The sequence below is a fragment of the Plodia interpunctella genome, chromosome Z, assembly GCF_027563975.2.
Source record: "Plodia interpunctella isolate USDA-ARS_2022_Savannah chromosome Z, ilPloInte3.2, whole genome shotgun sequence".
In the NCBI taxonomy this organism is placed as follows: domain Eukaryota; kingdom Metazoa; phylum Arthropoda; class Insecta; order Lepidoptera; family Pyralidae; genus Plodia; species Plodia interpunctella.
Genome location: NC_071324.2, coordinates 5,097,402 through 5,109,169, shown reverse-complemented (window position 1 = coordinate 5,109,169; position 11,768 = coordinate 5,097,402). Strand labels below are relative to the sequence as shown.

Sequence of the window (11,768 nt, the reverse complement as noted above, 5' to 3'; positions counted from 1 at the left end):
AGAATGGGCCCAAGCACACTACCTTGTGGAACAACATATAATACAGAACGTTCAGTTGATAAGTAATGTTGTTAATTAGGATTGAATTTTGAAATTTCTGTTAACGGTTTACGATTAGATAAATATGATTTTATTAAATTTAAGACATTACCCCTAATTTCGTATGCTTCTAGTCAAAAGCTTGTGTCATATCACAATATATAGAGCATATGGGTTTTCTGATGTTAACTTCAGTTAATACAATTTTCAAAAATCATAGATATTTATATTTTTATTATGACAAAATCCCTTTTTTCATTACACAATTTTTGTTTATCTTCAAAATAGACGTTCAATTGATTAGAAAAATGTTTTTCATAAACCTTTGAAAATATATCATTTAAAGGTATAGATCTATAATATTGCATTAGTTCTTTGTATTTAAAAAAAAATAAAGGTTTAATTATGGTAGTTTTTAAGTCTTGAGGGAAAACACCAGCTCCTATATTAAGGTTTATTAAGTGACTAACATGATGACATATATGTTCATTTACAGCTTTGAGTATTTTGGTTGAAACACCAACTTGGATAGTGTTGGGTGTGAACCCAACACTATCCGTATTTGTAAGTTCTTTTATTTTCCTTTGGTAAGCATGGCGCCATAAACATTGAATGTTGTCTATGGGTAATAGCAGACGTGGTATTGGCTTGACTTCTCGGATATTTTTTGAATATCTATACATCAATGTTTATATTAATACCACGCTTAACGCTTAAAGTTAACTTAGCATATAAACAACAATACTAAATCGTAGTCTCGTAACATCGAATATAACATGAACATCGTCCCCTAATATTACAATCTATCAAAAATAAAATTAGGACCTGATTGGAACCACTCGGAAGCCAGTCGTTGTATCACAAAACTACCACGCCAATGGCGATTTGTGACCTATTCACACAGCTATAATACTGGTCATAATAGTTTTAGACTTTTTTTAGTTAACAATAATTATAAATTTGTTTAAAACAATTAAAATAAGATTAACTAATAATAATATTCTAAACATATCGACCCATTTAACTAAAAATACCTAAATATGGTAAATACAGTTCGTATATTAATATTTTCGCTATATAATACTAGTAACAGAGGACTCAATTAGACTCTCGCTGACTGACAGAATTAATAGAAAAGAAAGGCAATCCTACTTCTTTTGAATACCTACGTCGTTTTAGGGATTCGGTAAAATCGGATTGTCTGTTACTAGAATTGAGGACTGCATGCCTTTATATACGAAATATTTAAAAAATTCTAACTAAATGCATGAATTACAAGTACAATTTCAGTCTGATCTCAACAGCGGCAACAGATCCAAAGATGATAACATTTTTCGAGTATTTCCACTTTTAGTGCCTAATATTTCTGGAAATATGTTAAGAAAACATAAATAGCCCACGGCATTCTGATTTTTAAATACCGCAGACAAATGAATCCGAGATTTAGCAAACATTTTTTTTGTTATGTTGCTCTTGTCAACAATCTCAGTCACATACTCGAAATCTAAGTTGATCTTTAGTCGCTAACACAAATATCAGGTTAAGGGCGGATGCACGCTATAAAAATGGAGGCTTATTACGTTGATTACGATTGTACTTAGAAAATTATTTTTAAAATACTAAAATAGTTAACGTCAAAACAGCTACATTATTTTAATACCAATTTTTTGTTGTTGTGTAGAACTAAAATTTAAAAAAATAATAATTAAACAGCGCGTTCACCGATTTATTTACAATTAATCGGACAATTTTCTCATTGAATAAAATCAATGTATTCTAACGGGATGATTTTTAAACAAATGAGTTGTTTAAATGTTCGTACTATATTGTTCTCTTAAAATATTATAATAATAATAATATACTGCCTGATATGAAAGCGCAATGATTGCTGTTCACTCGCACACGTACGAATATTTGTTGCCGTGAAGATTTGTTGAGCGAGAGGTATACTAAAAGCGTTATAATTGTACACAATCGAATTATTATTTTACATTGATTTGACGATCGCTGGGCTATAAGATATAATAACTTTGTTGACTTAAAATAATAACTGGTTATTAGAAATCTAACCTAGCTGATACCTGAAGGCGGTTACGAGGTCTCGCGGCCGGAGGTCATGGACCTGGTCTTCGAGTTCGTCGGCGCACGGGGTGTGCTCCCGGGTGGGCGTGGGGGACTCGTCCAGGGTTATGTTGGGGCTGGCTGACTCGCTCTGAGAGCGAGAACTACCCTGTTGTATTTCAATTTATTTTAAAAACACGACGGACGTCATAATCATGTTAAAAAATGAAAAACCGCGATGACTCAGGGTATATTATTGAACTTGAATAAAGATAATGTGGATTTTTAGAAATTATTTTTAAAATAAATCTTTGACTGCGACTTATTTTACTTTAGCCGAAAATAATTTTTGAGAGACAATTTAATTTTATCTTATATTTTCAGCTCGAAATGCATGCAGTTTTGCGAGCGAATTTCTAACAAAATAGAAAATAATATAAAAACTCATGTACTATGTTTTATGCGTTACCTGTCATGTTTCCTCTCGCTGGATATTCAAAATGGCCGCTCGGCACATCGGGCACTCTTTCAGTTGCGAAGTGCATAATGAACAGAAACCTCTGAAATGTTAATAAAAATATTATCAGTATTTGTGATTTTATGATGTTATGATTTTTCAGGAAACAAAATATATCAATTTTTTCACACAGAAATATAGATATGATACATGAGTTTTACCTGTGCCCGCAGGGCTCTAGCACACAGCAGGCAGTGTCGTCGAAGCATAAGGTACAACAGTCCTCCTTCACGCTCGAACACCTGAGTTGTTCCAAGTATATCCTACGGGGCACAACCTGCAATGTTACATATTGTTAAGATCCGTTCTTTGTCATAAAATTCAAATAATTTGATCAGAAATTACAGTTATTTTTTCACTAATAATTTCTTAAAATACTACAAACCACTGATTACTAACTTCGGAACGAGCAGTGCTGAGAAGAAAGGTCGAAACCCATTTCGGTTGTTTAACACTGATATCAAAAGTATTCAAGTCAGCTAAAGGCATATGACGTGAGTTTTACGACTACCTACCGATATCTAATGGCTAATCGCTTACAAACACTCTAGAGAACTAAACTGTCAACCAGTGTGTAGGTTTCTTCACGATGTTTTTCTTCATCGAAAGAAAGCGACGTTTTCTGAAAACCTATACTTGTACATATGAGTTTAGTTAAATTTATCATATTTGTGCAGATAAAAACTCATTTTGTTGTGACACAAAAAAATATATTTAAGTACCTTTTTCTGTTCGTCGGTGAGGAAGCCGTGGTCGTTGAAGGCCTCGAACTGTCGGTCGGTGGGCGGGTGCCGGAAAGGCTCGCTGCCGAAGTTGAACCGGCACTGCTGGAACGCCATGAAGCTCGCCGCCGCGAAGAAACCCGTCCTTCACAACAGAAACAATACCGACTCATGAGCCTGTCACCGCTTGCTAATAACTTTATGCAGTAAGCGGCATCACATAAAGAACCGGTATTTGATCATTTAGATAAATTTCACCAGCGTTTTGAACTCCGTCGCGGGTTGTAACTAGTGTTTATTAAATTGTACCATACACAGTAATTTAATTATCCTATTTCATAAATAAGTACTGGTAGAATGTTAACTTTATAAATGTTTAATAAAAAAATGAAACGCTACACACCGCGTTCAAACGCTCATGAAATTCACTAATTTATGAGGTAACAAATTTACTTTCACTTGTATAATATTAGCTGAGTGAGATAACATGTAAAATTTATTTCTATCATATATTACATTTCCTACAATCACAGAGAGCTAGACGTGTCTGAGGGCATGAACTATCCCTTACTAATCAATGTAAATAACCCATTAAAAGCAGTGGCGGTGTATGGTTAAGACGCCCGCCTATAGATTGAATAGTCTCAAGTTCGAATACTACTCGTGTTTGTATAGTACTAATCTGACTCATGTATATATAATAGTTTACATCGACCACAAATTGCTTCCGGCGAAGGGAAACATCGTAAGGGAACTTGCACACTGTGCAACAATAACTTGTATGTGAAACAGAGAAGGCAATGGTAAACCACTCAATTAATAGAGCAAAGAAAGTTGTGTGTGTTACATTTCACGTAATAACCAAAGAAAGGAAAAGCCCATTATACGTGATGAAAAACTCTATCCTACTACTCTACCTGATGGTGTCGAATATATCTTTGCAGGGCGGGAGCCTGACGCCATTGAGGGAGAAGATGACCTCCCGGCAGTTGGTGTCGATGAGGCAGCCCAGCACGTCGCCGGGCCGCCACGCCGCCATCTCGTTGACGGACGTCGGCCGCGCCTGGTACCAGACCAGCTTCCGGCAACCGTCGTACGACAACGAGTATAAATCGTCCCCAATGCCGTACCCTTCCTGTGGGACAAATCTATTTGTACGACAACTACCTCCAAAAGAATCATTCCATGTTTAAAAGTATGCGATTGATGAATAAAATGATGGTTGGAAATTTTGAAATTCCCTTGGGAATAAGGCGAATTGTTGCCTGGGGGAAATAAATGTGATCCTCACTGAATACGAATTATATTTAGACAGGTTGTATAAAAATTTGATTACAGAGATTCATTAAAAAAGTAATACAATGCAGACTGACAGAAACAATTATCGATCGTAAACCTTTGTTAGAAAGTGTAATTTTTTTTCGTACTATAATTTTCTAGTTAAGATATCATTGGCCTAGTTTAGCACCTTTTAGTTTAGAACCTCACTTGTAGGAAATTTAGTGAAAGTTATTTCTGTATACATGGAGACAAACAGAACAGACAAGCGGCAAACGACTTCGTTTATTAGTCTTTAGTGATTTTTGTTTAATAACAGATTTTTATAACATAAATAGGTAAATTATCATGTTTAAAAAAAAAAATCTTTCAAATAACTCGCGTGATAATGTACCTTTCTAATGGTGAAAGAATTCTTGAAATCGGTTCAGTAGTTTCGGAGATTGCCCGCCTCAAACATACAAACTCATAAACTCAAAAACTCATAAATTTATAATAATAGTATATAGATTTATATTGTTACAAAGATGAGGAACTCACGTGATTCAGGAAGTGGCTGTTCTTGGTGGCCCATCCGATCTGCATGACGCCGGGCGTGACGATGACACACTCGTAGTACCAGCATCCCTGGTCCACTTGAAACGTGCAGCGGACACTCTCGAACGAATTCGAATCACATCTGAAAGAGTTTAGGATATCGTCGACAAATGCTCTCTAGAAATGTCAGACGAGGTCAAAATGTTTGTTTGTATTAATGTCAGATTATTGAATGCGTGATACACCTGACTGATCTCTGTCCACTCTGACTTTTTCATTATAAGACGTTGGTGTAGACGCCAGGGCGCCTGAAGGCCTATTTGATTATATAAGCTATATAAAATCAAATGCAGTAACAACAAGTTTTGAAAAAAATTACGATCTTATACCTCTGTATAAGATCGTAAATTTTTTACCTCGCTTACCTAAGCGAGGCAAAAAATTAGGTAAGATACCTATCTAGTTAGGTAAGATACCTATCTTACCTCGCTTCTAAACCGTTACAGGATATCTTCAGATATTCACTAACGTCGTGTGAGTTTAGTATGACATTGATGCCAGACATGTCCACTAATTCATATGACAATTTTCTGTCTTCTATAATAACTGAAAATAATAAATATAGACATTTTATACACAATTTCACAGATAAACCCTGCAAGGATTTCGTGGTTCGGGAATTTTAATGTGGATATTTGTGGAAATTTAATAAATAAATGATTGAAAGAAAAAAATAAGCAGCATTATTTGGATTTCTAATACATATGCTAAAATATAATTCTCGACTGTATCGGATATCAGCCAACGTTCGCCAAACTTGGCGTTATCGATGTATATTGCTGGTATATTTCTCGTTTAAATAAAACTTGGTTTCCAAAAACTCGAATTTTTACACGATCGGTGAAATCGGACGGATTTTGCTGGCCACTAATATCGATTTAGGCAACTATGATTACGTTGTGTAATGGATCACTATAATTCTCTAATATTTTATTTTTATTTAATGTGGCACATCACTTTTCGCTAAGAAATAAAGAAAATTGATGAAAAATGTGATGGTGACGCTAGCGTGCAGGTACAAAGCGCATTAAGCTGTGCAATATGACTAACACAAATTGTCGAGCGCCCATTTGGCACAGAATCCGACTTGCCGCCACATTGGGTCTTCATCTGCGGCCAACGACTCCAGAACCAACAGCGGATTCACTGGCTCCTGTTCCAACCGGTTCTTTATTGTCAGCTTGTTCTCCGTCGTGCTTGCGAACTTCTCCAGAGCGATTAAAGCGAACAGAACTATGCACGCCTCGCGACGCGTTATCTGCAATTAAATATGTTTCAGAAAGGGTAGTTTCATGTTGATAAATAAAATGTATATAACGTACTTTACATAAATTGGTTAACGTCAAAAATAAGTTAGACTATAAAATATCTAACATATTGTTTTAGGACTTACAAAAATATGTATATAGTCATTATTTCGTGTTCCTGTTTGGTTTGCATAGAAGAAATTCAGCTTTAATTTTTTAGGTAAGGCCAGAAGGTACGCGTATATATAAATCTTTAAACTTTTGACTGTGATTTAACGACAGATCACCTACCTGATATCCACCTTCATTGGGAATGCTCTTTGCCTTTTAACTGTCAAACGCTTAGTCGTCTCGTACGACATCTACGGGAAATTATGGTGAGGACCTATTCTTAAGCGGGAGCCATACACATCAAGATTTACGAAAATCCGACTTATTTCAGACTGTTTGCAATTTAAGTTCATATCCCTTACTAAGTATTATGGGCTGTTGAGGGTATAGGTATAAATACTTTTATTTACCAGGAATGTGAGCAGATAGTCAAGGGTGAGAGGCGTCAGCACGGCGACGCTATTGGGCCCGGCCAGCTTCTCCGCGATGCAACCGAGCACCACGCAGATGTTTCTTTCCACCCTGACGTTCAACTCGCCGGTGTTGGCGCGCTCCGACGACAGCCCGAACAATTGAGTCGCCTGACAACGAATATCAATAAATGGCTGCGGGTATTACATAAAATGCATGCAATTATAGAGGGCCAATATGCTAGTTGTCAATTTTTTGTTTTGATAATTATTCGAAGGCTCTTAAGAAATAGAAACTCCAGTGAAAATAATACTATGGTAATGGTTGCCGTGCTGACAATGCTTTCAATGAAATATAATAATTCATAAATAAATATCACAACTTTCCAACAATCTTCGTATAATGATCCAGATACATTATTATAGTAAATGCATTATCATAATGATCTGTATTGTATGAGTATTTCATATAGATTATACATATTCTGTTCAATGCTCTGACCTTGTTATCTTAGTTAAAAATTACATCTGACGTCAGTTACTATAGTTATCAACATATAACTGTCAAAAAAGTATTTTGTTATTATTTCTTTATACGTATAGTATTTTAATAGTATAAAATAAAACAATAATAAAATGTTAATAATTGTAGATTGACGTGTTAATTAATGAGGCATATTTTCCATATTTCTTAACGATACGGTTCAGGTGTTACAATACAAGTTATCGTGGCGAAATGCTGTATTTTGCAAAAACAACAATATTAATTATTTCCTTGTAATAGGTACATTGTATTCGTCACAAAAATCGCATTAAACTAGTGTTAATAATTATTTCAACTCTTCACTTAGGTATAAGCTTTTAATGAAGTAAAAAAGTTGTCCAAACGTAAAAAATTATTTGTAATAGTTGTTTATAGAATTACAAATAAAAATACATTTGTAATCGTAGCCTAGCTGTCTGTCACATAAATTTATCACAGAAGATTTTTCCAAAAAGCTTTTATTTATTTTCACCTATTCTGACCTTTGCTTTTTGTCTGTAATTAAATCTGTCTGCAAGTCAAATTTCACCTACTTTGTCCTACAGAGTTGAAATTTTTCACATCGCTTCAGTTTTAATTATTATGGTAAGCATGGCCTGACGGTGCACTAAAAACAGCTCCCAACGAGGGAATTTTTCAACAATTTACTGCACAGTTATGATTTTTTTAGAACACGTTCTCCGACCACAATAAAAGTTTGTGGCAAAAAAATAGTTTATAAAACTTGTTTCTTCAGTCACGTTAAGATTGGTTGTCGCGTCTTACCCTAATAACTGACTCTTTGGACGGCAACGGGCAGTCATCGAACAGAATGGTGATAGCCGACGGGCCGAAGGGGTTTTCCAGCGGGATCACGTTCACCATCGAAGAAACCACCTGGATCCACCCGTCCTCTTTGTCTGCTATAACGTGCAGCTTCACTAATGATACTGGCGATTCTTCGTCACTGGAAACCACGTCGAAATCTTAATATATTACGTACCTGACTGAAGACTGATTTCACTCATTCAAAACCCCTCTTACTGGTTTCTACCATATTCGAAACATGGTATTGAGACTACGGTGAATTACATGTGGCTAAACATAATAAATCCAATGGTTTAGGATAGGAGGTTATATTATTTTTGAAATTACTTTGAAACTATTAATAATTAGGGTTCTGCAAAGGAACAGATAGATGGGTGGCCACAAACATAGGGTACCCTAAAAAGGGCTCTCGCGGAAGTCTCTGAATATTGATAACCCGTCTGGGCATGCGTTGGCGTCGAACTAGGAAATAATAAATAATTTTTTCACTCCATATCAGGTTTAAATTAAACAACAAGTCAACTATTGTGTGAAAAGATTACAATAAAATATTTGTAATCTTTTCACACAATAGTGGCAGCTCTAAAACAATGATAACATCCACTTTCGTAAACAAAATGTTAATAAGCAGATAGATAAATGACTGCACCAGATGAAAGTGATATTTATCAGTTAAATTTAGAAATGTAATGTCAATGCCATGATCCAGTTTTGTCAGGTCTAAACAATGGATGTACAGGAATTAATGTAATCTTAAATCTTCAGGTAAAATGATTCAGATGTTGGAAGTTTCCGTTAAGTAAGTTTGCTTGTGCCAGAAGGCTCCGCACTCTCATATTACATAATCATGAAATCACACAAGTACAGTTATAGTAATAATTAATTTGTAATAAGCTCTAAGCTTTTTTATTGTAAACCATGCAACATATTTTGATGATATTTAGACAATTTATTTCCAAGTTTTATACATATATAAATAACCCCCTGCGAAGACGGGCCACTAGTCGCTAGTATTCATTCCCTAGTATCAATACTAAGAAAAAGAAAATAAAATGGTCAACATAAATAAATAGGTACTTTGTTTTTATAAAAACATACTTGCAAAACTAGAAAAATCACAATCACAATTTTGTTATGCTTATAAATAGATTTATTAGAGCAAAGGAGGTTACATAGTGAGATGAATTTAGTTAAGAATGCTATTTTATACATATCTATGATAAAAATATAAAAGTATTGTATCAGATATTTAGTAGTTACAGCACTAAAAAAGAATGTGGTCTCAGTGACTCACACAAGACATTATAGAATACATTAACAAAATAAAGGGCATGAATTAATAAAATACTGATTTTTGTAGTGGAACAAACTAGTTGTACTTACTTGTCAACAAATGAAGCAATCAAAGTGAGCATTTCGAGCACCAGATGGTCAACAATGACGGAATCTACCACCTTTGGCATATGGCCCCGAGGCTCCACAGAACTCACCGAAGCGGCAGTGGAGGCCACAGGTGGAGCATATGTATCTTCCCCATCTTGTCTGTTTTCTTTGCAACAACACAGTCCCATTACCTAAAAATAAGTAAATAAGTAAGTAAATTATTATAATTTGAACTATGAATGCAACAGGCAAAACAAAGAAAGCCTCGATAAGGGACTGGTGTATGTTGCACAAACCAAATAAGTAACATCAAAACTCAACATGCATCGGGTTGTAGACATAGGCACCAAGTTAGCTAAGCTGAACAGGGATTGAAATGGACCACAGGAGTCTTTATTGACCTAAAGCTTGGACATGTTTATGGCATGTCACCAGAGAGATGAAATCAATTGGCTACCCTATGGGTGCCAGAAGGCTGTGGGGAAGATCAAAAAAAGAGGTGTCAGGATGAATTTGGATGATTTCCTGCACAGATGACGCACAGTGAGTGGGACACAAATATAGGCCAGACAAAAAAAAATTTTTTACATTTTCATGTTAAATTTAATTTTGGTTTAAAAGTGAGTATTTATTATTGTATTACAGCAGACCATACAACCATTTAAAATATAATTAATAGATGTAGTACCTACATTATAGTTTAGGAACTAGCAAACTCAAATTCATAGTATTTTTTTTATTATGAAATTTATAGGTAGATATAGTTAAACATGAATGGAGTGGGTTTGGTAGCTTACTAGGTACACAATTTTGTTCATCTACCTACAATAGGTCTCATCATTATGAGACCTAAATAAAAGTTGTAGGTAGTTGCAAAAAAACCATTTGTGTGTGAAAGTCAGGTAAAATTAATGTAAATAATAACCATCTCTCTATTGTTATATTATATATAAGTTCATGAATTGTATATTAACAGCCATCTATATAATGGGTTTCAGCAATTCTGACTTTTTAAAAAATCTATTTTTGATTGTTTTAGTTATAATTTGTAATATTTTTCAATTTTTTACATAAATTGTAAGATTTTTCAGGTTTTAGTCAATATGAATGGATATATCTGAACCGTATATAAATTTGAATTTTAAATAGTTATTTAATTGGTACTCACTTATTGTGTCGTCAATTAATTTCTAAAATTAATAAAGGATTACGAAGTAATCTTGCATTATGTAGCAATGATTTTTTCCTCAAAATATGTATAGGCAAAACTGTGGAGTTATGTAGGCAGTATCTAGATACCTACCTACCTAACAATAGTGTACTAAAAACAAAGTACGTGGTCTATCTAGTTTGTGGTGAAATGTCATAATGTCAATAACACGTCAATAACAAAACTCTATGGAAGCTACTACCTATTCGTGCAACAGTGCGTGCACACGTTCCATTAGCGCGGAAGTATGCGTTCTGTTTCGGCATCAGGATTCCTGATGACAGAAAACTCAAACTCAAATTTCTTTATTGCAGTAACTGTGTAGTACAAGGTAAAGGTGGCACAATACAGTTTCAATAGTTACCCTTACAGGCATGCAATATTAGCGTTATGTTACACTTATAACACATACTATGTACTATATTTGGGTATCGTACGTGCAGTACTTACAAATTAAACTATTTGAACAACTTATAAGTAATTTGTCTTTGCACACGATATAAGTAATTGCACATGATATAATTATTTATGGAATACATACCTATTTACTCTCGTAAAGTACGAATATTATACTTATAGTATTAATCTAAATTGTAAAACACATGGTCTAATAACCAGGCCTTAAGCTTAAGTTTGAATAAGTGACTATTTTGGATACATTTGATATTTACAGATAAATGGTTAAATACATTTATTTCAGAAATATAGGCACTTTTTATACATTTAATTATTTACAATGATTTGTATCTTACAAATCATATTTATATAAATTTCTTTGGTTATCTCTGAGTTCCATTTTTTTTCTAAAGTATAACTTATTATTTTGAACAAATACATATAAA

The 11,768-nt window shown here is 34.3% G+C and overlaps 1 protein-coding gene across 2 annotated transcripts; it reads right to left on the bottom strand.

Moving 5' to 3' along the window:
- Nucleotides 1-428: 428 nt before the first annotated feature.
- Nucleotides 429-11,041, bottom strand: LOC128682799 (RING finger and SPRY domain-containing protein 1-like). 2 transcript variants are annotated; one of them, XM_053767665.2, is made up of 12 exons: nt 10,885-11,041; nt 9,717-9,907; nt 8,292-8,472; nt 6,983-7,153; nt 6,265-6,472; nt 5,640-5,760; nt 5,158-5,296; nt 4,257-4,474; nt 3,340-3,484; nt 2,779-2,894; nt 2,570-2,660; nt 429-2,269 (listed from the first exon to the last, which is right to left on the bottom strand). In XM_053767665.2, the coding sequence occupies exons 2-11, from the start codon at nt 9,902-9,904 to the stop codon at nt 2,573-2,575; spliced, it is 1,575 nt and encodes a 524-aa protein (XP_053623640.1). In that variant the 5' UTR covers nt 9,905-9,907; nt 10,885-11,041; the 3' UTR covers nt 429-2,269; nt 2,570-2,572. The 2 variants fall into 2 exon arrangements, with proteins under 2 accessions (XP_053623640.1, XP_053623641.1); XM_053767666.1 differs by lacking the exon at nt 10,885-11,041 and adding an exon at nt 10,409-10,504.
- Nucleotides 11,042-11,768: the final 727 nt, after the last annotated feature.